At 39.5% G+C, this 26,073-nt stretch overlaps 1 protein-coding gene across 3 annotated transcripts in view; it reads right to left on the bottom strand.

The window, feature by feature from the left end:
* The window catches only part of LOC112139202 (plasma membrane calcium-transporting ATPase 1), a 56,941-nt gene extending 31,080 nt beyond the window's left edge, over nt 1-25,861 (bottom strand). The window contains exons 1-8 of one of the 3 annotated variants that reach the window (XM_024261914.1): nt 25,786-25,861; nt 24,458-24,648; nt 22,286-22,586; nt 9,940-10,137; nt 9,519-9,776; nt 7,164-7,289; nt 6,596-6,766; nt 2,475-2,498 (exon numbers count right to left, since the gene is read on the bottom strand). In XM_024261914.1, coding sequence (XP_024117682.1) covers nt 2,475-2,498; nt 6,596-6,766; nt 7,164-7,289; nt 9,519-9,776; nt 9,940-10,137; nt 22,286-22,481 — 973 coding nt within the window. In that variant the 5' untranslated portion in view covers nt 22,482-22,586; nt 24,458-24,648; nt 25,786-25,861. Of the gene's footprint in view, nt 1-2,474; nt 2,499-6,595; nt 6,767-7,163; nt 7,290-9,518; nt 9,777-9,939; nt 10,138-22,285; nt 22,822-24,457; nt 24,649-25,785 lie in introns of those variants that run through there. The other 2 variants (XM_024261915.2, XM_036212217.1) reach the window with 2 other exon arrangements.
* Between the last annotated feature and the right edge of the window lie 212 nt (nt 25,862-26,073).

The raw sequence follows: 26,073 nt of genomic DNA, 5'->3' as shown, positions 1-26,073 counted from the left end.
CACAGTTCCTCCTGTCATGGTGTCCAAACATCTCCATCTGCTTTCATCTCCAAAACATCTAACATGATCTGTTCATCTGATCCATCTTCATGACCCCTGAAGAGAATCTCAACATCTTCATCTCTGCTCCCTCCTGCTCTGCCTCCGTTTCTGCATCACAGCCTCGATGTCTAAACCTGAACCTTCAACACGGAAAAATCCAGCAAGCACTTTAAAGTCCCACTTCACCGTCTAGAGAAATACTGCGACCATAAAGCTTGTTGACCCTTTGAAACCGGAGCTCCAGTGTTTATGTTCTTTGATTGGAGATTGCGCCACTTTTCTCCTTCAGAATCTGCTAGAATTACAATGATCGTGTTAACAATAACGATTTCCTTTCAAAATAAAACACACTCTTTGTCAAATACGACGTTGTTGCTGCAGCAGATTTACTTTCTAGACGTCAAATCCACTTCACTTAACTACCAACTTAATCCAGCATCGACTTTAAAGCAAAAAGTGTAGTAAAACTTCTTTGTTCATTATGAGAAATCTATTTAAAGCTATTTAATCTGGCCTGCCAAAATGTAATAAATTGCATTGATAACACCTAAAAACTGTATTTTAAAATGTAAAAATGTAATTTATTTTCCCTGCAATTCTGCTGTCTCCCCATAGAGCAGGAGTGTCAAACTCAATCGCACAAGAGGCAAATCCAAAACACACCTTAGGTCGAACAGGATAAACATTTATTGAACTCTCTAACACTACATTATTAAAACTTTAACTGTAACTTTTTAACATATTTATGAACTAGAAATATATCATTACCTGCAATAATGTTAGTGTGAATGCTGTAAAATGAATTTGGCCGCTGAAGAATATCACTGAAGCTAAAAGTTAAAAAAGGCTAAAGCTGATAACCAGCTAAAATTTCAGCTAAGTGCCAAATTAGCCTAAACAACAACAACAACAGCAAAAACTTAGCTTAGGCAAATTAGCTAGCATGTAGCTAAAAAAACTAAATCTCAAAATAATTTAAAAAACTGAGAAAAGCCTAAACTTGCCAAAACAGCTAGCGTGTAAATTAGCCAAAATGGCTAGCATGGAGCTGAAATATTAGATAAACTCCAAAATGACCTAAAAAAACCTGAAAAAAGACTAAATTAGCTAAAACAGCTAGCTAATTTAGTAGCTAGCTGAGAATTAGCCTAAAAATTCTCATTAAATGCCAAAACAGTTCAAAAAGCTGCAGAATGCCAATTTTTAAAACTTCAAAACTGTAAAGTTTTAACATAATTATGAATAATAAAAATGCAGGAATATTATTCCAGAATAAATAAACTTAAACCTTAAATAACTTTCAATATTTTACTCTCTATAAAAATATATTTTTTCAAAATTCTACAAATTAGAAATAAGTGCCAGATAACATCAGGTCATTAATAACAACAAAATAAAATGATCTGGACCTTGACACATGCGCCATAGTTTATGCCCTACAAATGAATTGATCTTGTTTGGGTGCAGAAAGTTGTTCTGCGTTTATGGGGTTTTGTTGTTTCTTTAACGTGCATGTGTGTTTTCCCACTTGACCAGGAATTTTTCCGATCTTCCAACAGCACATGAACGCAGCATTTCCCTGAGTTTGTGGTTGTTCCTTGATGGGCATCAACCTACTGGTGGACATTGGCGCTAAAATCAGAACAATAGCCACAATTTGAAAAATGGGAAAATAAAAGAACGATTGGTTTTACGTTTTTGGTTCTAAGTTGAAAAACGAACAAATGATAGACGGATTGTTTTCATCCAGATTCTACATCATTTCTTTCTCACCAAAATACTCACCAATACCTCACATCTGCTGGTGGTCCGGCCCTTCTGTCAAATTTTAGAACCCCTTGTGGCCCACGGGTCAAAAAGGGTTCCCTCCCCAGATCCACAGCCTCAGGTTAAAATCCCCTGAACTACACCAACAACACGACTCACCACAGTCTGCTACACATTTCCATCTCTGTCCTTCATCCTCCTCACCTCTCATCTGTCAATCAAATCCTCATCTGACATTTGTTTAATCTTTGTCACCTCCACCTGCACCTTCACAGTCTGCTGCATCTCTTTGTGCTTCTGTCTTTTCAGTCTTCCACTTTTTCCTGAACTCCTGAACATCTTCATTCCACTGTGGAGTCTCCTGACCATCTTTCCTCATTCCAGATGAAATACCTTTAGCTGTAGCTCCTTAATCACCTAGAAGAACCTCCTGATCTCTCAGTGTGTCCCATGTTCTCTCAGAAAGCCACACAGCACACTTCCTCTATCAGACACAGAAATACTCTTTAATTAAAACCAAATGTGATGAATACAATCCTGTAGACAGGAATCATCTTTGCAGTTACATTTCAAAATAAAATAACCAACATAAGTTTTGGATCCATGTTATTTTCATTTGTGTTCATTCACCCTCGATTGATTTTCAATGATAATGTAAATCTTACCTTTCTTGTCTTTGTCTTTTTTACCTGTAAATAAAAAACAAAGAACTTTTAGACACTTTTACTGTGAGGATCAAAAAACTTTTTTGAGTTCTTCATTTCATTGTCTTTATATTCTCTCTTTAGGGTTAAAATTGAACCTTTGAAGTTTTTTTCAAGAAAGTATTAACTATTTAGTCATCTTCATTAGTTTGTTTCAGTTAGAAAAAGTCACTGTTTGTGATTACTGATTCAGTTCTGGACCTCAGATTTCAGGATTTCACACACTAAGGGAGATGTGCAGAGTTGTGGTAACTACAGGGGAATAAAGCTGATGAGCCATACAATGAAGGTGTGGGAAAGAGTAGTGGAAGCCAGACTAAGAGCAGAAGTGAACATTTGTGAGCAGCAGTATGGTTTCATGCCAAGAAAGAGCACTACAGATGCAACATTTGCTTTGAGGATGTTGATAGAGAAGTACAGAGAAGGTCAGAGAGAGCTCCACTGTGTCTTTGTAGATCTGGAGAAAGCTTATGACAGAGTGCCCAGAGAGGAACTATGGTATTGTATGAGGAAGTCTGGAGTGACAGAGAAGTATGTCCGAGCAGTGCAGGACATGTATGAGGGCTGTAAGACAGTGGTGAGGTGTGCTGTAGGGGTGACAGAGGAGTTCAAGTGGAGGTGGGATTACATCAGGGATCAGCTCTGAGCCCCTTCCTGTTTGCAATGGTGATGGACAGACTGACGGATGAGGTTAGACAGGAATCACCATGGACTATGATGTTTGCAGATGATATTGTGATTTGTAGTGAGAGCAGGGAACAGGTGGAGGTGGAGTTAGAGAGGTGGAGGTTTGCCCTGGAAAGGAGAGGAATGAAGGTTAGCCGCAGTAAGACCGAGTACATGTGTGTGAATGAGAGGAACCAGAGTGGAAGAGTGAGGTTACAGGGAGAAGAGATAAAGAAGGAGGAGGAGTTTAAGTATTTAGGGTCAACAGTACAGAGTAATGGAGAGTGTGGAAAAGAAGTGAAGAGGAGAGTGCAAGCAGGTTGGAATGGGTGGAGAAAAGGGTCAGGTGTGATGGGTGACAGAAGAGTTTCAGCACAAATGAAAGGAAAGGTGTACAAGACTGTGGTGAGACCAGCCATGTTGTTTGGACTAGAAACAGTGGGACTGAAGAAATTACAGGAAGCAGAGCTGGAGGTAGCAGAGACGAAGATGCTGAGGTTCTCTTTGGGAGTGACCAGGATGGATAGGATCAGGAATGAATACATCAGAGGGACAGCACATGTTAGAGGTTTTGGAGATAAAGTCAGAGAGGCCAGACTGAGATGGTTTGGATATGTTTAGAGGAGAGACAGTGAATATATTGGTAGAAGGATGCTGAGTCTAGAGCTACCAGGAAAGAGGTCTAGAGGAAGACCAAAGAGGAGGTTTATGGATGCAGTGAATGAAGACATGAAGGTGGCTGGTGTTAGAGTGGAGGATGCTGAAGACAGGCTTAGATGGAGGAAACTGATTCGCTGTGGCGACCCCTGAAGGGAAAAGCCCAAAGGAAAAGAAGAAGGCCTGGTGCTGATTGTAGCAACTAGAAACTGACATTTTTGTTTGCTCCTTATTCACGACAATTTGAAAAAAGAAATACTCTTAAATACAATTTTAAGCTTAATTTTCTTTATACATGTCCTCCATCCTCGGAAAAATAGGACAAGAACATGTTAAAACACCAAAAACAGTTTTCATTGGAGTGGGTCTTTAAGAGTTTTAAGAATTTAATGACATCAGTCTCTGAGAGGAACTAATTGATCCAATTTTGACATTTTTCTCCGAGCAATGCTCCAGTTTTTCTCAGTTGTTAAAACACTAAACCCCATGATGTGAAGTGCAAGTGAATGTGGGAAATAAGAACAGGACTTACCAGTTCTATACACTGTATCAGTATACTGAAAGTTAATATGTATTTCACTACATCACATGCTGTAACAATTTACTAATTGTAACGGGGGATTGGTAGTGCTCCATGTATATTTGTTAATTACATGTTCTCTTTTTATAGAATTGATCCTTTCATACAAAAGTGTGCAGAGTGACCTCCAGTTATATATTATGTCTGTGGTTTAGAACGGCAAAGTTGACTGCTGAACGCTGTTTAAAGCAATTTGATGTAAATAAGAAAGGTAACCTAACTAAATGTAACAGAAATGTGTACAATATTTATGTTCTAAATGTCCTCCCTGGTTGTATTGTTTCCCTCTCAGATCAAATGTCAGTATTCCTCCTGCAGAATGCTCCACAGCTGCTTCTCCAAAATGATATTAAACCAGTGGTGGATTATTTCTCTCTACAACCCGGTCATAGTTAGATGAAGGTCACAGGAACTTCACTGAATGCTGCTGGTTTGATTATGAAACTCATTCAGATTCTCTTCTTCTAATTGATGCTAATGCTAACGCTAGCTTGATGATGTGTATATCTGCAGAAGATCTTTTTTGTCCAGTTAAAGTTGATTACATTTACATGTTCACAAAATCACTAAAAGCAGAGATAAAGTCAGAGAATTTCAACGTGTCTTTGACACAGTCTTTCAGTTCCGTTTGTTTTTTTCCTCAGTCTTTGTTCTTTTCCGGTGCAGGTTGGCTGAGGCTTCTCCTGGAGGGCTCCGCCCCCTCTCTGTTGCCTATCCATGGATTGGCACACAGCTGCCTGCACTTTAGGTTCATTCTTTTGAGCTGTAGTGGTTTTGTTTCTGCTCTCATTGTCGGAGTATAGCTTTTGTTCAGTCCTTTGGTTTAGCTCTTTGTTCTCTTTAGTATGCTGGTTTTGGGTTCTGTGTGTTTGTGGATGTTTCCCCCACCTAAAGTGGTGTTTTTTGTTCGTTAAACACGTTGGTTCCTTCACTCTGGTTTGTCGTCTTGATCCACATCTGAATCATCCTGATGCCCCCATGACAGTCTAACAATAAGATAAACTAATAACTGTTGTGTTATTTTCTGATGTAGCTCCCCTTTTCTGTTGCTCAGTACCGTGTCTGATCCCTGCAGATAACAAAGGTAAACAAGAATAAAAAATCCTTTTAATTGTCAAAAAAAAATCCTATTAAAAGTATTCCTATATTTAAATTGCTCCTTAAAATACCCCGAATAACAACAGATACCTCTTATGACAACAACTACATGTATCCTTGGGCTCAGTTAAAACACTTGTGGCAAACATGCAGCAATCTGCATCTTGTCTGCTCCAATTACGTGAATTTCCATCAGTTTTTGTGCTGATTGCACTTAAAACACGTATGAATAACATCAGCCAAAACAAAACTTGTTAGAATAATATCTGCTCAAATGAAAGGTTGATATTTTCAATAGAACCTCAAATACTGAAGATTATTCAAATTGTATTTAGATTTGTGAACGATCTAAGACAGGAAATGAAAACACAGTTCAGCAGGACATTCATGAAATAAATATTGTACTTTTTTCTGTTGAAATGGTAAGTTTACCTTTTATTATGTATGTAAAACTGTGTTAAACAGTGTTCAGCTGTCAGCTTTGACATTTTTAACCCGTGAACCGAAGTAACTATTCACATTTTCAGCCCTGTCCCCATTTTGTCTGACGTCACCATGAAAAGGGTTTATTGAATAACTGCCACATGGTATATTTTGCAAGAAGAGTCTGAAGTTTTGTGACTGTAGTTTGAAAATTGGGTTTTGTGTTCACAGTTTAGAGAAAAGAAGAGCAGCTTTCAAAAGAAGTCTCTGAACAATTGAGAAAAACGACAAAAGCTGTGATATCTTCTGTAAATCCTTCACTGTCTAAGTCCTTGAGGGACTGGGAGATCCCTCTGGACCTCCAAAGCAGCTTGAGTCAGCAGAGGTGTAAAGACAACAGAATCCTTTTCTTCACTAAAGCAAACACTTTATAAAAAAGGGATATTTTCTTCAACACGTTGACTGGGTTTCAATGTCAGTGTTTTGTCCTTTACAGAACCTGCAGACTAGGACATTTTCTTTCCAGCATGCATTCTGCAGCCTCCCCTGTCAAAAAGCATTGACCAGGACACTGAACTCCTAAAGCTCCTGGTGATTAGCCCAAAGCATCGGGGCTTACCGTCGCTGAGACTCAGATGAACCAGAATTCTGAACTTACTCTTTTTGTCCTTTTTATCTTTTGATTTCTTCTCCTCCTTCTTTTTTTCCTTCTTCTCTTCACTGTCGCCTTCATCGCCGGCGCCGAGTAGCGTAAAGATGATTCCAGTCTGAGAATTGACGCCGACGGCGGTGACCACCATCTTACCAGATCCCTCCATGACATGAGTCCCTGAGGAGAAAGGGTTGAAGATGGTTAGAATTCACCTTCAAAGACGAACACGGCACAATTCACCAATGAAAAAACAAGAAGAAAAAAAACCTTAGAGAAACCTTATTGAACCTCTTTTGGTTTAGTGAAAAGGACAATGCATACAGACCTTCCTTAATTCTGCATCTTTATCTCATTGAAGTTACATGTAATTGTCAGATTAGCTCACACAGCAGGTTAAGAATGTAATCCTGCTGCCAGAAGCACAATTTAGAACTCATTTGTAATAATATTGCCTTTATCATCAGCTTTCATTTGAGAAATGGTTAACAACATGTGCACAAATGCGAAGAGAAGAACCAATCATCTGAAAGCAGGTCACCCAGGTCACATGACTGTAATCTGCTGAGTCCTGTACCTGACAGCAACATGGGGTCTTTGTCCAGACTCTTTTTGACGTGATCTGACTCTCCGGTCAGAGAGCTTTCGTCAATCTTCAGGTCGTTGCCTTGGATCAAGACGCCGTCAGCGGGGAGGAGGTCACCTGGAACAGTTTGCAGGTAATAAGTGCAAACACTCACTGCATCGGGGGGTCACCAGTAATGCCTAAACATAAAATCTTTAATGTACTGTAACTTTACAACTGTTAACACGATAATTCCAGTAGATTCTGAGCCGCTTTTCTCCTTCAGAATCTACTGGAATTATCGTGTTTATGGTTGTAAAGTTATAGTAAATAACAGGACATTAACACTGGAACTCCAGTGTTAAAGGCTTAATACTGACTTATCATTAAAACCAGGAGAACATTTTTGGAGACATTGTTCACTTTATAATGAACAATAATAAAATCATTTTGCTCCAAATCAGCAAACAAGAGCAGATTTGTTAAAAGAACATTCAGTGGCTACACAAGTTGTTCGCCTTTGGCACATCCTGTCAAGGGTCACCTCAGCGAATCAGCTCTTACCAATCTGTACACATGATTTGGTAGCGAGTTTTACACTGGATGTCCTTCCTGACACAAAGCTATATTTTATCCTGACTGGGGACCGGCACAGGGAGACACAGAGTCGGTCCTCCCAATGGCTACATTGTCAGACAGTAGGGTCTTCCTGAAGGACCCACACTGGAGTGAGCTCACCATGCCCTCTGGAAAACAAACCTCCCATGAGCCAACCAAACCATCCAGCTGCTTAGTGCTGGAAGAAGAAGAATTACCAGATTTCAGGATAAATCTATATCATCTATGTGAAAATGCATTATCCTGAAGTTGTCCGGCCATCTCTTTTTTTTAGAACCTGCTCAATCCCTTTTGGAGTCATGAGGTTGCTGGAGCCTATCCCAGTTACTGTTGCTTGAAAGTGAAGTTATACCCTGAACTACGGTGGCCGACACAGCTCGCATAAATGCAGAAGCCACAACACAATTTAAAAGAAGCTGAAGCATGACGACAAAAGCCAAAGCATGGCAAGAAAAGCTGAAGCATGACAGCAAAAGCCGAAGCACGACGACAAAAGTCGAAGAATAACGGCAAAAGCTGAAGCATGACAACAAAAGCCACAACACAATAACAATAACCGAAGTGCGACGGCAAAACCTAAGGCATGACAACAAAAGCCGAAGCACAATGACAAAAGCCAAAGCTCGACGATAAAGCTGAAGCATGAAGATTACAGCCAAAGCATGATAACAAAAGCCACAACATGACAAAAAAAGCTGAAGCATGACAACAAACGCTGAAGCATGACATAAAAAAGCTGAAGCATGACATAAAAAAGCTGAGGCATAAGGACAAAAGCCAAAGCATGACAAAAAAAGCCAAAGCATGACGACAAAAGTCACAACACGACGACAAAAACTGAAGCACGACGACAAAAGCTGAGGCAACAGAAGCCACAACACAAAACCGATGTTATGTGTCTCTCTGACTGAGTTTGAAGGCTGTCCCGCATTAACAAAAAGAGGGGGGGGGATAGGGGACCTTTTTTTAATTATTATTGTCTTGACGAAAATAAGAAAAACATCAAAGCAGCTCCCTGCTACTGCTGCTGTCTGTCTGTTGGCACATTGGCTGCAGCCAGAGAACCGCTATGGTGCGACAGTCTGCCGATCTGTCCAGAGTGTCCAACAGTTGCTGGAGACGAGCTCTCGTAAACCCCCGCGGCTCCGGCAAGTTGAGAATAAGAATGGAAGTTCTTGAAAAAAACGCTTGTATAGGATTAGTTTTTTACCCACTGATCGGGTCACTGAAAACGTCACGTGCCCAAAACTGAGTTCCTAATTGGCTGATGCGACAAACTTCTGTGACCTGTGAATTTTCAGAAAATCCTGCTTTTAGGTTGTTGCCCGTTGTCAGTTTGAGATATGTGACCGTAGTCTAACTGGGAAAGAATGGTGAAAGAATGTGGAAATGCACAGTAATTGTGCTACAAATGCATTAAGTTGTTTTTCTCCACTTGAAGATTGGCATTTAATATTGTCAGGGTTCGTTGAATGCTGGCTGAATGGTCAACCTTTACACATTTTCAACTCATCAAATCTGGTATACTGTAGAAAGTTTGGACCCCCCTCTAGACTCAGAACTGCTTTGTTCTTTATGTGTAGTTTTGTTTTGTTGCTGTAACTATTTCATGAAAAGGAAATTTAGCCAACCAATGCGAGACATCTCAATCTGGAAGTGTGTCTATGAGTGTGCTGCTTTCAGTAGTGGAGGAACAGAAGAAGACATGAGGAGAACCAGGCGTGCACATCTATCCAACTGTTTTCTTACCGTACTTGACTTGTGCAATGTCCCCGACGACAATCTCAGACACTTTGATCTGGATCACTTGCCCCCCTCGGACCACGGTGAACTTCTGCTCCTGCTCGATTCGGCTCTGAAGCCCGCGGAACTGCTTCTCTTTGCTCCAGTCGTTGAAGGCTGTCACCAGCACCACACAGACCACCGAGAGGAGGATGGCCGCGCCTTCGATCCATCCCGTCTCCGCCTCTCCCTCCTCCTCAACTCCGCCCGCTGCTTTGCCACATTCTGATCAGAGGCAGACAGAGACACACCTTCCAGGCTCTTTCCAGTCCAAAGTGTGGCTATAGGCTGGTTTTGTTTACTGAACAACATTTACTTGTTTCTTTTACGAGCATGATCCCAGACAAGTTAAAGGAAAGGATTTCAGATTGAAAGCAGGAGTACTCACGCTGTCTCTCGGCATCTGGTGGGCTGTAAAATGAAAGGCCTAGTGAAATGATGGCTGCCACCTCCAGGATGATGAGCGTGACATCCTGCAGGGCTTCCCACACTAACTGTAAAAAGGTTTTTGGCTTTTTAGGAGGTATGAGGTTCTGTCCAAACTCTTCCTTCCTCCTGTCGATGTCCTCCGAATTCCCATCCAGACCTGCAGCCGGAAAAACACTTTATTTATTCCTGTCAGAAACTGATGACAGATCAATACATTATCAAGCACCTTTCTATCTGTTTGGAGAATTATTTTTGATATGTCTTTATTTTGTGTCGTTTTAAGGGTTTTGCAATGTTTGTATTGTGATCGCTGATTCTTTGAAGGATTTAGAGATGTGTCTTTATGTTCTGCAGCAGTCCTGGACTGAAGGACCAGACGGTTTTCTTCTTTCTTACTGCACCTTGGAGCATCAAGTGCCACATATCAACAACTCACCAAAACCTGCACACATCTAGTACCTGGTGAAAATGAATTTGAGACACAGTGAATGGCCCTGGCAAAAAATGACGGCATTACAACAAAAAACAATCAGAAGAAGGAATGGGACCAAAATCTCCTATGGGGCTCACAACAAATATTTCAAAATCCTCTAATATGTGAGACCAAAACACATGTCGGGGATATCCAAAGAATTTTAGAAATTATGGGATGACCACAGGACCTACGGCTTGGTTGCTACTTTTTTTTTGACAGTGTGAAATTCTGCAATTTTCCCATTTTCAAATTTTATGGGGAAAACTTTTGTTTGAGTGATCTTCATTAAATTTCACATACACTCCCCAAGTCTACAACCTCAACTGAAGTTCTGTTGATCTTTGACTTCAGGACAAGGTCGTTATCTTGAATTTTTAAAAAAGTATCGTGAAGTATCTGCTTAGCCAGTGAGGGCAGGTTAAAGGAGTGGGTGGAGCCTGTGGGACATACAACTCTGGAAGTGACTTAGTTTTATTTTATTTTTGTTTTTTCTTCACTGTTTGATTTTATGGATTACACAAATGATTGTCATCACTGGGGAAATGAAGGAAAACAATCCCAGTTGACATTAATGTTAAAAAGTCCATCTTTTAAGCCAGAAATAAAGATTCGTACCACCTGGTTTTAAAATGTGAAACAGCTAGTTAAGGCGTGTACTTCTGATTGACAGATCCTACTGCAGTATTCAATGATTTTAGTGATATCTGAGGAATGAATGGAACATTTTAAAATGAAAGGACCCCACCAAACAAATGACAACAACTTGTAAAAGTTGTTGATCTTGACCTGAAGCATTAACTTGATTGCTGAAAACCCAGTTTTGAAAATGTATCTAAAGAATTTGTTCTAATATTTTAAATAACCATTTGCTGTCATGTAATGTAACCAGAAAAAAAGCTTAAAGTAATACCGTTATCTGTGTTCAATTTAGTGTCTCGTTATAAATTAATCCAAACTACTGGTAGTTTGGGTTTTCGCCAGAAAAAAACTATCTATGGAGATTCATTTACATTTCTAAATTGTGAAAAAAACAAAAAATGTTTTTGTTAATGTGATATGAATCTGATTTCAGAGGCTAAGGCTAATTCACCCTGATGTTGTGCCATATGTCTTCTGAGTAGGGATGTAAAAGTTTCAGATTTAGATCTAAAAATCAACCAAGTACTGAGAGTAACAGCAGTATCGGTTGAAAACCATGGATACAAAAAGATATTTGGGTAAAAAAAACATAAGACTAATCAGGAAGTTGTTTGTATGTTTCACTTCCTGTTGTTTCTCTACTATTGACTGTATAGGAGAACTGGACAGAGGGACCCCTACCTACTGGCAATCCAAAGCAGGAAGTACCTGCTGGTTCCAAGAAGCCAAAAATTTCTATGGAGAAATAAACAGCTATTTCTTAGTCATTCTGTTAGTCGGAACTAGATCTGAGACCTTTTTCTTAACATCTTCTTGCTATCCTTTTTTTTCATTATATTTTTTCTTTATCACCAATGATTCAAGTCATAAAAACTGACAAACCAGATGTCTTAGTAAAAGCATGTGCCCACTAGCCCCACCTCAAAAGTTTGGTTGACAGATTCTTTTGACTTGCTTGGGGTGTGGACTTTTAACAAGCTCACTCCTGATTTACGACAGTAGTTCCCATAGAAACGGGACTAAGACTGACTCGGACCAATCACAATCGTCTGGCTCCAAAATTGCGCCGTCCGTGGCCTAGAAAAATCGTGACTGAGCCGAGGTATGTGAGTGACTTCACACTCACTCTGTCCATGGCTCTGTATACAGCCAATGGTCTTTACTGTCTTTGCCTTTTTCTGTATATGTGGTGTAAGCAAAAAGGCATCCAATCACAAGATTGCTACTAACAAGTCAGGTTAATTACGGTTGGTTGAAGGTGAACCACAGGGAGGGGTGTGTGTTGTGTTCACTAAACATCTGATAACCCTGTTATACTCACAGAACTGCTAACAACACCTGAATAAATTAATACATCAAATTGAAACAAAACTGTCTTAAAGACCCAAAATGTCAGGTTTGAATCTCTAACGCTATTATGTCCTTTAGACATGATTAAATGTAAAAGAGCCAGTAAGAAGAAAAAAAGAGTTTCTCTGGTAAACTGTATTTTCATTTTTAGTAAAAAAAAAAAACAAAACAAATAAAAAATGAATATCTAGACGGTATCCATTTATAGGTAAAAGAATCGGACTGTATTGTATCACCATAATCTTTTATTCCGTAAACCATGGGGATGTTTATCAAATCATGTGAGAGGAAAACATACACATTCTATATGGTTAGAAAGCCATCTTGTTAATAATGTTGGATTTTTAGAGTTGGGGCTGATTGTGTACTGTTCTATGATTCCACACAGGTAAAATCTGCATTTGTTGGAAATATTTTGACATGGACAGAAAACCATGAACAGGGAACACCTGTCTGCAAAATGCATCCCTGCCATGCAGTGACCTCCGACCTTTAGGAGGCACCACGGAAAATCCTCCGCCTAACCCTCTCCTCTGCATCCTCCTCCTTCACACCAGCCACCCTCATGTCCTCCTCCATCCATGAACCTCCTCTTTGTCTTCCTCTGGGCCTCCTTTCCACTATGTACTACCTTAACAGTGAATACGACTAGCTTATCGGCCGCTAAGGTAATGGGATCAATGAGAATGCAGTGCAGTTTAGGATTAAACAAAGATGTTATATAAGATTAATTTACAATGTAATTTAGGATTAGGATTTACGGGTCAGAGAAATAACATCGTTTTCCACCATCTGAGCTTGATGTTTTAAAGTGTAAAACCTGCTTATGAAGTCGTCTGCAGGAAAAGTGTGGGAGCTGAAAGAGGACCAGTTTTCCAGGGCAGGTCAGGACCCTTTAAAATCCCATAATAAACAATAATACTGCTGTTCAGCTGCAGCAGAATGGTTTATACCCAGTTTCCTTCATTCTGTCTTACAATGACAGACAACCGCCATAGAGAGAGATCATATTGGTCTATAGATCGGTCTCCAGCCATATAGGAAGACGCCAGCGGAGGAAATGACCTTCACATCACTTTATTAATATTACAAAATAAAAATGACCCGAAATTTCTCTTTAAAACTATAGACACGTTGACCAAAGGAGATTTTCAGAGGTCCTCCATGACGGCATCAGATGCTACATGTGAGAGTTTTGCAGACCACTTCAGGAGTAAAATCAATGCTATTAGATCTAGTCTTTTAACTCAAGTAGACTTTGATTTTAATGAATCAATAGCATTGTATTTATCAGAGGAAACACTGGAAAGTTTTGTTCTGGTTGATGCCGTGGCACTTGGTCGAGTCTTCTCCCAATTAAAGCCAACCACCTGCCTTTTAGATCCAATCCCCTCATCACTTTTAAAAACATATTATGACTCCTTCGAGCCTGAGCTCCAAAACATAGTAAATTACTCTCTTCAGACAGGGGTCTTCCCCTCTGCCTTTAAAACGGCAGTGGTGAGGCCTCTGCTGAAGAAGAGTAATTTAGACCCTAACAATTTAAATAATTATCGACCAGTATCCAACTTACCGTTTTTAAGTAAAATGATTGAAAAAATAGTTTTAATACAATTGAATGAGTTTTTAAATGAAAACAGCATATTTGAACAGTATCAATCTGGTTTTAGGACAAACCACAGCACAGAGACAGCCCTGGTTAAAATAGTTAATGATATTAGATGTAACCTTGACTGTCAGAAACTCTCAGTCCTGGTACTACTGGATCTGACTGCAGCATTTGATACAGTAGATCACAATATTTTACTCTGTAGGCTGAGAGGTTTGGGCATCTCTGGTACTGTTCTGAAGTGGTTTTATTCCTATCTCACAGATCGTAGATTTTATGTAAGTATGGATACATGCTCTTCAAAGGTTTTTGACATCAATTGTGGGGTCCCCCAAGGCTCAATTTTAGGTCCATTACTTTTTAATTTATATATGCTGCCACTTGGGGACATCATCAGGAGACATGGCGTCTGTTTTCATAGCTACGCTGATGATACACAACTTTACATTGCCGTGTCTCCTGATGATGAAGAGTCGGTCAACGTTCTTTTAAATTGTATTTTAGACATTAAGTCATGGATGGCAGAGAACTTTTTACAGCTCAACCAGGACAAAACAGAGGTTTTAGTGATCGGTTCTGAAGACAAGAGAGAGTTTGTTTTATCTAAACTAAAAAACTATAAAACTTCTCAATCCGTGAGAAACCTGGGTGTGATTTTCGACTCTGAGTTTAATTTTATTCCACAAATTAAAAACATAACAAAAACAGGATTTTATCATCTTAAAAATATCGCCAGAGTCCGCCCATTCCTCTCTCTTGCCAGCACAGAGGTGCTAATGCATGCTTTTATTTCAAGTAGACTAGATTACTGTAATGCCCTGCTCTCTGGTCTTCCCAGAAAAAGGATATCAAACCTTCAACTACTACAAAACTCAGCCGCACGCGTGCTGACGAGGACCAGGGGGCGGGAACACATTACACCGATTTTAAAATCGCTGCATTGGCTCCCTGTGAAATTCAGAATTGATTTTAAAATTCTTTTATTGGTTTATAAATGTTTTTACGGTATTGGGCCCTCTTATTTATCTAATATGATTTTAAGGTATGAGCCCTCGCGAAGCCTGAGGTCCTCTGGAACAGGCCTTCTGGTTGTACCAAAAGTTAGAACTAAAACATACGGCGAGGCCTCATTCAGTTATTATGGACCTCGCCTGTGGAACAGCCTCCCAGAGAGCCTGAGGGCCGCAGAGACTGTTCATGTTTTTAAAGGGAGGCTCAAGACCTACCTTTTTAACCTGGCTTTTAGTTGACTTGATATTTTCTTTTATCCTCTACTTTTACTTAATCAATATTTATTTATTTTTTACTGAATTATGTCGGCTATTTTTTAATTTTTTTGTATTTTATGTATGTGTATATATATATATATATATATTTTTTTTTTCCTTGTCTTTTTATGTTTTTATGTTTTTTATTTTTTATTTTATTTATTTATTCATTTTAATCTATTTTACTCCTTTTACATTTTTAACTCCAGTGTCTTCCTCTGAGGGATCCTCCACATCAGTGATTGACCTTTCTCAGTGAACGGGGTCGCTGCAGCGGGATCTCCCGGGTCTGGCTCTCTGCTCAGATCTGGGGGGTCCTGTGGTAGCGTACTCTGTGAACTTGATTGGGGGGGTCACTGGTGTGGACAAGTCCCAAAAATATTGTTTCCTCACTGCAGTACCAAGCCAGATTTCTAGAGTTATGTTTAGATCCTTTTAGTATTTATTTATTCATTCATTTATTTTTTTTCTTTCATGGTGTGGCGATATGTCGATGTGTGTTTGTTTTTGTGCGTGTGTGTGGAAGGGTGGGGCTTGTGGGTATTATCTTTTGCTTTTAAAATGCTATATTATTTTTTATTTTTATTTATTTTTTATTTTTTTTTTTTTTATGTTAAGCACTTTGAATGAAATTCATTTTTTCAAAAAAGTGCTATACAAATAAAGTTTGATTTGATTTGATTTGATTTAAGCCGCGGTGACATTTTCCCGCATTCACCAGCAGGAGAGCAAACACTGGAGGTGCTATATGGGTGCATGCAAGCTGGACAGACCGGATCAATTAATAATAAGGAGGAAATGTCAGGGCCAGATCAAGAACAGAGAGACCCTATTAAGACATGCTGGAAACACTGGCGAGGGTCAGTGAGGGCCACACACTAACAACCTGCCAGTTTAAAATTAGCATTCAAGGGAAAACACACAGCAGATGAGTCACTGATCTGATCCCACCTGATGAGTTTTCTCAAAGAGCCCCAGAAACGAGAGCAGACTACAATAGCACTGGGTTCCTCTGGTTCTTCTGCTACCACATTCACTAGAACGCTTGATAATTAAAATGAGAATCTACAGAGGTTTCAGGCCACAGTTGACTTTGACAAATAGATGCAAAACAGTCCTTAAGCCAGAGTAGAGCACAGAATCACCTAATATGTCTGCCACTGATTTAATGATGTCTGTGCCGCAGGGACAGGCCTCTGAGTCAGGGGTCAAACGCACTACGAACATGTAAATCTCTGCAACAGGTTTGGTCTGGGACAACATGAACCGCTTCAGTTCTGTGTGCTCATTAAAGATTGAGATCAGGAGGAAACAGACAAAAACGTAATAACTTTTGCTTTATGTAGGAGCCATAAAACCAATGTTTGACAGCACACACAACCCTCGTTTCCACTGAGCGCTCTGGTACGGTCCGGTCCAGTATTTTGAGCATTTCCATTGTAAAATGGGCCCATTAAACAGTGCCGACCCGTACCTCTTGAGGGCCCACATCCATTATAGATCCACAGAAAATAGAACACAGGGGCGGAGTCACTGTTCCCACCTGTTGGTTGGCAGAAAGTGATGAAGGCATTAGAAAGCAAAATATAGCGGTAAGCTAGCGATTCCGTTTTCATCTTTATAGCGGTATTCTTTTTAGCCACTCGCAATCTTCTTTCAAACATTAAATTTCTATTATACAGGATGTAAAAAAAAATAAAGCAAGAAAAAGACGAGTTGCTGGATGACCTCCATTCCTGTTGCCATTCTAGTCATTGCACTACAATGATGCACTGATACGCTAGCAGTCTACACCACGAAAAACGTACCGCTCAGTGGAAGACAGGCTTAGCTGAATGGAAATGCTCACCAGAATTAACTGGTCTGTCCCAAACTATTCCTTAGCGGATCAGACCGTACCGGACTGCTCAGTGGAAACAAGGCTATAGAATGCATCAAGGTTGTTTTATAATAAACAAGTGTAAACCAGCTTGTAATACTGCTCCATGTTTATCACCATCTCATTGGCTAAGTACAGCGGTCAGCAACCCGCGGCTCTAGAGCCACATCTGGTTCTTTTACCTCTCCATTGTGGCTCTTTTAATAAAGCAAATAAATACAAAGGTTTCTAAATGCTAAATAGTAACTATAAAGTAAGAAGTGAGAAAGTACTAAAGGGGGAAAAAAGGGAACTGACTCAAACTTTAACTCATTACCAAACAGTTGAAGGACAGTGTGTATCACAAGTCAAGCTACAACATTTAGACACATTTTTGTTCGTCCTGTCCTGTACTACAAAAATATCAATGGACGTCAATAAACACAACCAGTATGAAGGCGTACCAGATTATTAATTCAATTTTCTATTTTTGAAAAATTTAAGGAAGTGTTTAAAAAAAATGGCAGGGGTCACTTAATAAGCTCGATTTCATTTTAGTTTGTTAGATTTAGATTTCTGGCAGAGATGCACCAACAACAGTGAAATGAACTATTTTTATTTAATCACTGCTGACATTACACTTACTACTACTACTTTTACTGCATTGAGATGATCATATGTGACAGGGTGTCTTTTATTTTGAAAGGAACTTCAAACGTTCTAAAAAGCCTATTTTCTTTTAATATTTGTGTTTTATGCATCCAAAATGAACAATTTGTTTATGTTTATCATAGTTGTGTCAATAGCATAAATACAAATCTGTGTCTATTTTTTTTAAGGGGTGAAGGACGACTTTGTGGCTCCTACTGGGTTGTAGTCAGTGAGAAATCAACCGGGGGCTGATTGGGGTCGGTAATCCATCAAATTACAGAATTACTGTTCCAAATGCGTCTGCAGCTCACTATTCCCCCGAGAATGGGTCAAATTTGGAAAACAAATGTCACACACCAATGTGTGTGAAAACCATTGACTGTATAGGAGAACTGGACCGTGAGTCCTCCCCCTGGCGTTCCAAACAGGAAGTACCCACTGGCTCCAAGATGCCAACATCCCATAGAGTTCTATAGAAAAATAAACAGCTGTTTGTCAGAACTAACATTCCTTCTCTGGTAACTTTTGTTAACATGTTCTTGATTAACCTAATTGTTTCACTTTTCTGTAGTGCAAGCTATTCAAGTTATAACCAATCAGATACCTCAATAAAAATGTGTGATCTCATGTTGAATGTTCAAAACATTTGATTGACAGGTTTCACGTAGCCTGCTTTTAAGCGGGAGGGGTGTGGCCTACCAACAAGCTCACTCCTGATTGGTGAGAGTGTAGCCATAGAAACGATGACTCAGACCAATCACTACTTACTCATGTTGTCTGGTTCCAACATGGCGACATCCGTGTGGTGAAAATTATGAGTGAATTGACTTCATTGGTTGGAGCTGCAAACCATTGTCTATGGGTGATGTCACACTTGCTCCATCCAGTTCTCATATACAGTCAATGTACGACTTAGAATAAACTGGATTATAAAGTGCAACAAAAATTGTACTTGATCTGATGTCTTGCTTTGTGATGAGTTATCAACACTTTATAAAAGAAATGAATGAAATAAATTAAACAAAATAATAAAAATATAAATATTGAAATGGGAACTAGTGAAACTTAAAACAGCCCTCATTATGTTTAAAGCCAGAAACAACTGAATTCCAGTAAACATACAACAAATGTTCAATGACAGAGATGGAGGTTTGGATTTAAGAAATCAGCTGAATTTTAAAAATGTGTTCGTTCTACAAAAAAGAGAATGTGCTTATCAGCTTATGGTGTGGATTTATGGAATGGGTAGGATGAAGGTTTAAAACAAAGCAAAAGTTTACATTTAATTAAAAAAAAACATACAAAATGTTGGTGCTAAGTCTTAACAAGGCCTGAAATGATCATTACAAACAAATGAACAAATGTCTTTGTGTAGAGGTGTTATACAGAAGGTAATTTAAGTGTTTTTGAGGAAAAAACTATAAATAGAAACATGTAACATAAGGTGTTATAAGAAGACCACACAAGACTTTTCTTCTACCCACTCAGTATTAACCACATTGTTTTGTTATACTTGTATATTTGTATTTTTTAACTCTTGTGTTTATTTCAGGGTCGTGCATGTTGATCCATTAACACATGCGGTTAACAAATCATGATTAACGCGTTAATATTTATTAATGCAAAAGAATCGCACCTCTCGATGCCGCAGTCTTTCTCTCTCCCTAAGCAGAGCCCACAGTGTGCATTAAAACTCTTCTTTGGGTTATTTTCCCTCTTATACCATGGTTATTTACAAAATAAATAAATATTTAATCTCTTTTTAGTACTTTAATCTTGTTATGTTTTGGTTTAAATCACTTTTTCACATAAAGTGGACTATTTGATCCATGGTCCGGTGCGTTGTCATGTCATACAGATTTCAATTTGTGATTATTCACAAATAAAAAGTGGTCGTCAAATTCTGTAAATAAAAAAAAAATATCGCAATTGTTCGTGATTATTTTTGCCTGAGGTTTGCGATGAATTAGTTATTTTTTTGTATTTATTTTGATTTGTGTTTGTGCTGGAGCCAAAAAAACCATTTCAAAAGTACAGCTAAGAAAGTGCAGGTCTTATTTGATCAATGTACACAGAAACCATTCTAAATGCGTCTTTGTTACATTAGTTTGTTACATTCTACAGCTAATTTTAAAAAGGTGAGTTCAGTATCTTCAAACTGAGGATTTCTTTGGACTCCTGGTATCACACTAATTAAATAAATGATTTCTAATGTCTCTTGGCCGTTTCACTGTATATCAGTGGAGCAACGAGGCGATCAACTAACTTCAGAAAACCAGAACCAAACCTTTCAGGTGAGAGGATTTTACAGAGCTAAACATGTGACATCCGTATTAAAAATGTATTACCTGAGGCTCTTAGCAGTACCATGCAATATTTTTGGTCAGAAAAGAACTACAGTATTTTAGGTTAAAGGAGGACTTCCACATGTTTGAGAACATGTGATGAAGAAATGAAGTTAAAATGACATTTATCCAGCTTTGATTTGGTATTTAGGGCTTCATTCTTGTCAACTTATTCTGTGTTGAGCATAAAGCCATGAGGGGTTGGAATGTTTGGGTGATGCAGGTTTTCCGAGGGTCTTAGGAGGAGCGGCTGCATCTTAAAGGAAGTACATTGCAGTTCCCTTGAGGCTCGTACGCCCGGCTTCAGGGATGTCATGAAAATGCATTGTGAAGCCTTTTTAAAGATAATGTAAGTTACACACACGTTTGACGTACAGGTTGTTACTAAGTCATTAGTCCGGTGTGAGTACTGGCTCCTTACTGACCGTGCACAAATGCTGCACACACGGGGTGTGCACGTGACACTCAAGTGTTTATAGGTCGCCTGTAGGATGTCCACGCAAACTACACTCTGATTGTCTATTTTCCTGATTTCTAGCACTCAAGGAGCACACACCGATCACATGAACAGCAGGAGCAGGTTCTTTGTACCGTCTGCAGGATTTAGATAGATAGAAAAATCCCAACAACACAACTGCATGTCACCTACTTCACCTTTATTTACCCTAGTTACCATCTGTAAGTGTTTGCTATAACTTTTCAAAATGCTGCACAACATTGTGCACTAACATTTTTACTCCACAGGTTCACTGAGTGCTCTTCTTTGTGCAGGCTCCAGACAGTTTTGCATGTTTCTCACCCGCAGACAACCCTCAGTGATTAGGCTGCAGCAGGAACAACAAACATCAAGAATGAACTAGGAGAACTCGGCCAAATGCCTCATTTCTCCCAAGGTATGAATGTAATCCATGACACAGACTCTTGCATTCTTTGCGTCTTGAACAACGACATCATCAGTGGTATCTCATCAAGGCTAAGAAGAAAAAGAACTACTCAGTGGTCAAAGTTCCACTTTTTCTTCTGTAAATCAAGTTTCTGGTGTGTGGGCAAAGAAAGAAGAGATGCTGAAGTCCACCAGTCCAGAGCTCAACACCAGCAGATACACGCTCAGGAAGCTCTGCCATCTACTGGTGTTGGTCCAGTGAGTTACAGCAGGTCAAAGGTCAGCACAGTTATTAACCAGAGGCCTTCAGGCCTTCTTCTGCAGAAAAACTGTGTGGAATTATTATTTTCCAGCAGCTTGAAGTATCTTCACTGCTAAAGGACCACAGTATCCATGTGATGATGATCAGTGAAGTCAGTCAAACCAAACAGGAAGCTGTGAAACAGTGGAGCAAAAGCACCAGAGGAGCTGAAGGGTGCTACCAGATCAAGCTAGGTTTACAGCTGGAGCTGATCGCCTCCACGCCGGTAACTCACGCAGAAGGAGCTTCCACCAAGCGCTCTTCATGCTTTTCAGGATTATAAATGTTCTTTTATGTTAAATTCTGGATTTATTTTAGCTTAAAGTTAGAAGTGTTTAATACAGGCATGTCCAGAGTCCGGCCCATGGGCCCCACACTATCAAATTTCCACCATCCCTCAGGCCCCAATCATAAATCAATAATATGCAGCCGCCAGCACTTTCTAAGCACTACAATCACTTGATTGTGATTGGCTGAAATACGTCATTGTAAACTTGTGATAAGAACCTCTGTGTTAGAGCCCCAAATGAGATTAATTAGTTTGTTATCAAACCACAGTGGTTTGTACTTATGAATGTGATCAATATTTGTGTAATTTTCATGTTTAATGTGAATAAGTGAGCATTTAATCATAAAAAACATTTCCTATGAAAACATTTCTGACAAAAGTTTTCTCCAGACTTATTCTTTACTTTATTTCATGCCTTTAAATATGAAATTTTCAGTAATTCTGTATGTATTTCTTGCTGACAGTTCATTTAGATGTAATTCTGTTCTATGTGAAAAAATTGCAAAAGAATTTTCATAAAATAGTTCATTTGTATTTAATGTTATTATGTTCACAGAAGCAGGCTGAATGGTTGTCCCTCACACATCATCACTCCAGGTGTAAAAACTCCACATCAGATCAGTTTTTCGTCCTTTACCTTCCACAGGTGAAGTTCTCAGCTTGAGGCAGAGTCCATTAACGTCTCCGTAAGACTCCTGGATCCTGCTGATGGCCTCCACTCCTCGTAGTTCCATGAGAGAGCGGAGCTCCAGCAGAGAGCAGCTGAACTCTGCCTCACGGCTGGCTTCGCCCCGGTCCCTGTATTTGGAGCCACGAAACGAGTTGTTGGCCATGTCTTCTCTGTCAGGAACTCAAAAAGGAACTTCCCAAAAAAAAAAAAAAACTCAGACTCAGTTTTGAGCCTGAAGTGCAGATCCAGCCTGACAGGGATGGTGTGACTGAAGAGGAAAAGATAGAAGAGAGAGCATGAGAGACAATCCACCGAAGAATGGAGGATCCAAAGATGAAACGTTCAGTGATGAGACCAATATAGTCTTTACAAATGTTTCTAATTGGAAACAGGCAGGAATAAAGTTCAGATGGAAAAAATAAATATTTCCAATAACGCTTGAGGTCAAAAATATGGAGAGAAAATAGACTCCCCCTGATTTGTGCGTGATTCTTGATTTGTGCACATGCAATATATTTTGTGCATACGTACAAAAATTATGAAATTTAAAAGAATACAAAATACAATTTACACAACTTAAAATTACAACAGCTGGAAACTAAATTGAATCGCTTTTTACACACACAAAACCACATTTACACACAAATTTAATGTGAGACTCTCTTCTCGTCTCCAAGATTAGTCTGTGAGTGATGCGTTTAAACGCTGCTAGAATGCTGGGACAGCAGTTTTCTTTTCAGCCACTTTGAACTTAGAAGTAATTTCAATCTCTTATAATTTTAAGTTGTGCATGTGTAAATGTTTTTTTTTTATTAAATAATTTTTGTACTGTTCCAAAAAATGTTTGAGTATGAGTTACTAATCAGAAATTTGGCACGCACAAATCCAAAGTTACACGCAAATCAAGAATTATGCACGCACAAATTGGGGTGAGTCTATTTTCACACTTTTTTTAGTTTTTAGTCCATGCTTTGAAAACCTGTCTCTTCTCTCATTGTGCACTTTGTGTCTGTTGTGTCTTTTGTCCATCTGTTCTATTGCTTTCTTTACTTTCAATTTGGCACTGAAATAAAAATTAATGTTCTGGGGCTTTTTTGACATTTAGCTTAGCTTTACATGTTGCTGTTAAATTATATTTAAACCTGTTTTGTGTGACAATGCTTGATATCCATCTTTGTAGAACAACCCTGGCTTTTATGTTCATTGTTTCACCCAATAATTCCACAGCAAACCTGAAACTGACACTAAAAGTCCATTCAGAGTGGTACATTTTGTTTTTGTTTTACAACAAAATCAAAGAAATTGAGAAAAAAACAGTTATGTTTTATGACAAAGATCAAACATGAAGAGATAAAATAAAAATGTATCATTTTTTAAATAAAGCAAAGTCAAAACTATGTGAAAAAAGTCTAAAAATAACCTCCACTCAAAGTTCCAAAGGTGCGTTGCAGTTTTGTGTTGTAATTTGTGTTATGTTTGTTTAAAACTAAAAATTAAAAGCTAAAAACTTTTTGAAACTTTAAATGAAAACTGAACTAATGGGGGGTCAGTTTCATTTCTACGTCGTTGTAAACAGCGGATGTGACTGGAAAAAGCACCGATGAGTTCAGACTACACTAAAGGTTAATTCTCCATGGAATCACACAGAAGCATTCCTGCACAGTACCCCCCTCACCATGTCCCCCCATGTCAACCTTTGACATGTTTGGAATTGGCATGTATGTGATCAGGGATTGCACACGGCTTTGGCTTGTTTTGTGACTCCCTTTTGCATTTGCTCCTCATGGACGGAAAACTGTGTGCCTTCAGCTGTAAGCTGTGTCAATCAGTCAGATCAGGCTTAATCTGAGCAAAAGAGAGGTAGGCTTCTCAAGGCCGAGGCAGGAGAGCCAGAAGACGGCTCTTCAATGATATCAAGGCTGTTCTCTCTTTTACAAGAACGACATCTAACAGCTAAGACAAACATATTTATTGCTTCCCAGACAAACCAAACCTCCAAAGAGTAGCGACAGCTCAGAAATACTCAGGATTTTTGAAGAAATGTTCCAATTATTGACTTTTATTTGATTGTAACCGAGTCACTAATTATTCCAACAAAAACAGATTCATTTCCAGACTGAGAAAAGAGGTTTTACTTACAGAAACTTCCCCCATTGCCTTCTGTTAGTAACAGCAGGTATTAGTGGCAGTGCAATTACTCTGAGCCGCGTCACGATCCGAGCTCCAGGACCGCTCCATAACCAGCCACAACTTACTCAGAAACCACCGCAGACCAACCCGTCACCACACTCACTGGAGCTTCGTTCTCTGACAGGCATAGGCAGCGCTCCCTGTGAGGAGGAAGAAAAAAAAGACAAAGAAAAAACAGAGCCGGCTAAATGATTATCTGAGGAAAGCCTCGCCTAATCTAATTAGACAATCTGTGGCTTCAGTGAGCAACAGGGAGACGCTATCTGCTGCTCCTGCAGCTCCTCCTGCTGAGAAAAACTCACACACGTCCACTCCTACTGAGACACACACACAGGTGGAGCGGGAATACTCACACAACACCTGACAGCAGCCACTGAAGCTCCTGTAGTCAGGACGAGCAGACCTGAGAAGCTGCATCCTCACACCACCTCCAACAACCTGACCCATCCAGGGGGCATCACGCACAATGCAAGAAAACTCTATACACAGCCGTGCATCAGTGCTGCCTTTATGGCACAGTTGTTTTCATTAGTTGTGCATGCACACATAGCTGACACAAGCCTGCACCCCATGCAAACACACAAACACGTGACGCACACAAACACAAGTGCAGGTAGGTGGATTACAGCACACAGGAGGATTACTGAACATGCACACACACAGGACTGTTACTCTTTAACATTCAGGACCAGAGCGTGTTTGCACAAAAGAAGACTAACTCTGACCTTTCTGCACACTTTTTAAAGGTGAGCGCTATAAATATGAGCTTCTGAATACACCGACAGCATGAAGGGCCGCCGTGTCAAATCCTGCTGCCAAACGGATTAAAGCTGGGTGTGGGACAGATGTCCAGAAGAGTTTGTATTTCCCACCTGGGTTTGCCTCATGGTACTGTTGCTCAGGTGGTTGTGAAGAATATTCTTGAAAAGAAACTTCTCTCTCAATGGACTTTTATTTATGAACAAAAAATAAACAATTGTAAGCAGTCTGCTGTACTTCTTTGGTAATCTGTGAAAATTAACTCAAGATCTGAGAACGGTCTTGAACCATCTGAGCAGTCTGCCCCTTAAAGATATGAAATCTTAGGCCTCTACTGTTCTGATTGTACATCACTGACCTCCCATGTCTGTCCTGATCTCAGTATTATACAGATGATGCTGTGCAATTTACACAGAGCAGGGAGGAAAGGACCAAAGTTCCACTTCAGACGTTCTGCATGGTTGAAATAAGCCTGTCTAATGCTAAATACAGAAGCACAGTTGATGCTCTCTTTTTACCTGCCCTCCTGGCTGAGCAGCTGCTTTAGGCCATCACTCCACCTTTCTTCCTCTGTCAGACTGGTCAGAGCGGCCTGTGATAAATTCAAGAACAACCAAATATTTTTTTCAAAATGGCGGCTTTTCTATAGGTTTTATTTCCATAGCAAACACTGTTTGTCTGGAGGTGACGAACAGATCTATAACAGTTTTAGAAAAATTACCTAAAAAAAACTTTTGGATTCCTTTGGCAGCAGTTTTTTTGCTAGCCACGCCCACTTTCCTACAGTTGTATATTGTATTTCATAT

The sequence above is a fragment of the Oryzias melastigma genome, linkage group LG6 (genome assembly GCF_002922805.2).
Source record: "Oryzias melastigma strain HK-1 linkage group LG6, ASM292280v2, whole genome shotgun sequence".
NCBI classification, from domain to species: Eukaryota; Metazoa; Chordata; class Actinopteri; order Beloniformes; family Adrianichthyidae; genus Oryzias; species Oryzias melastigma.
This window is presented reverse-complemented; position numbering and strand designations above follow the sequence as displayed.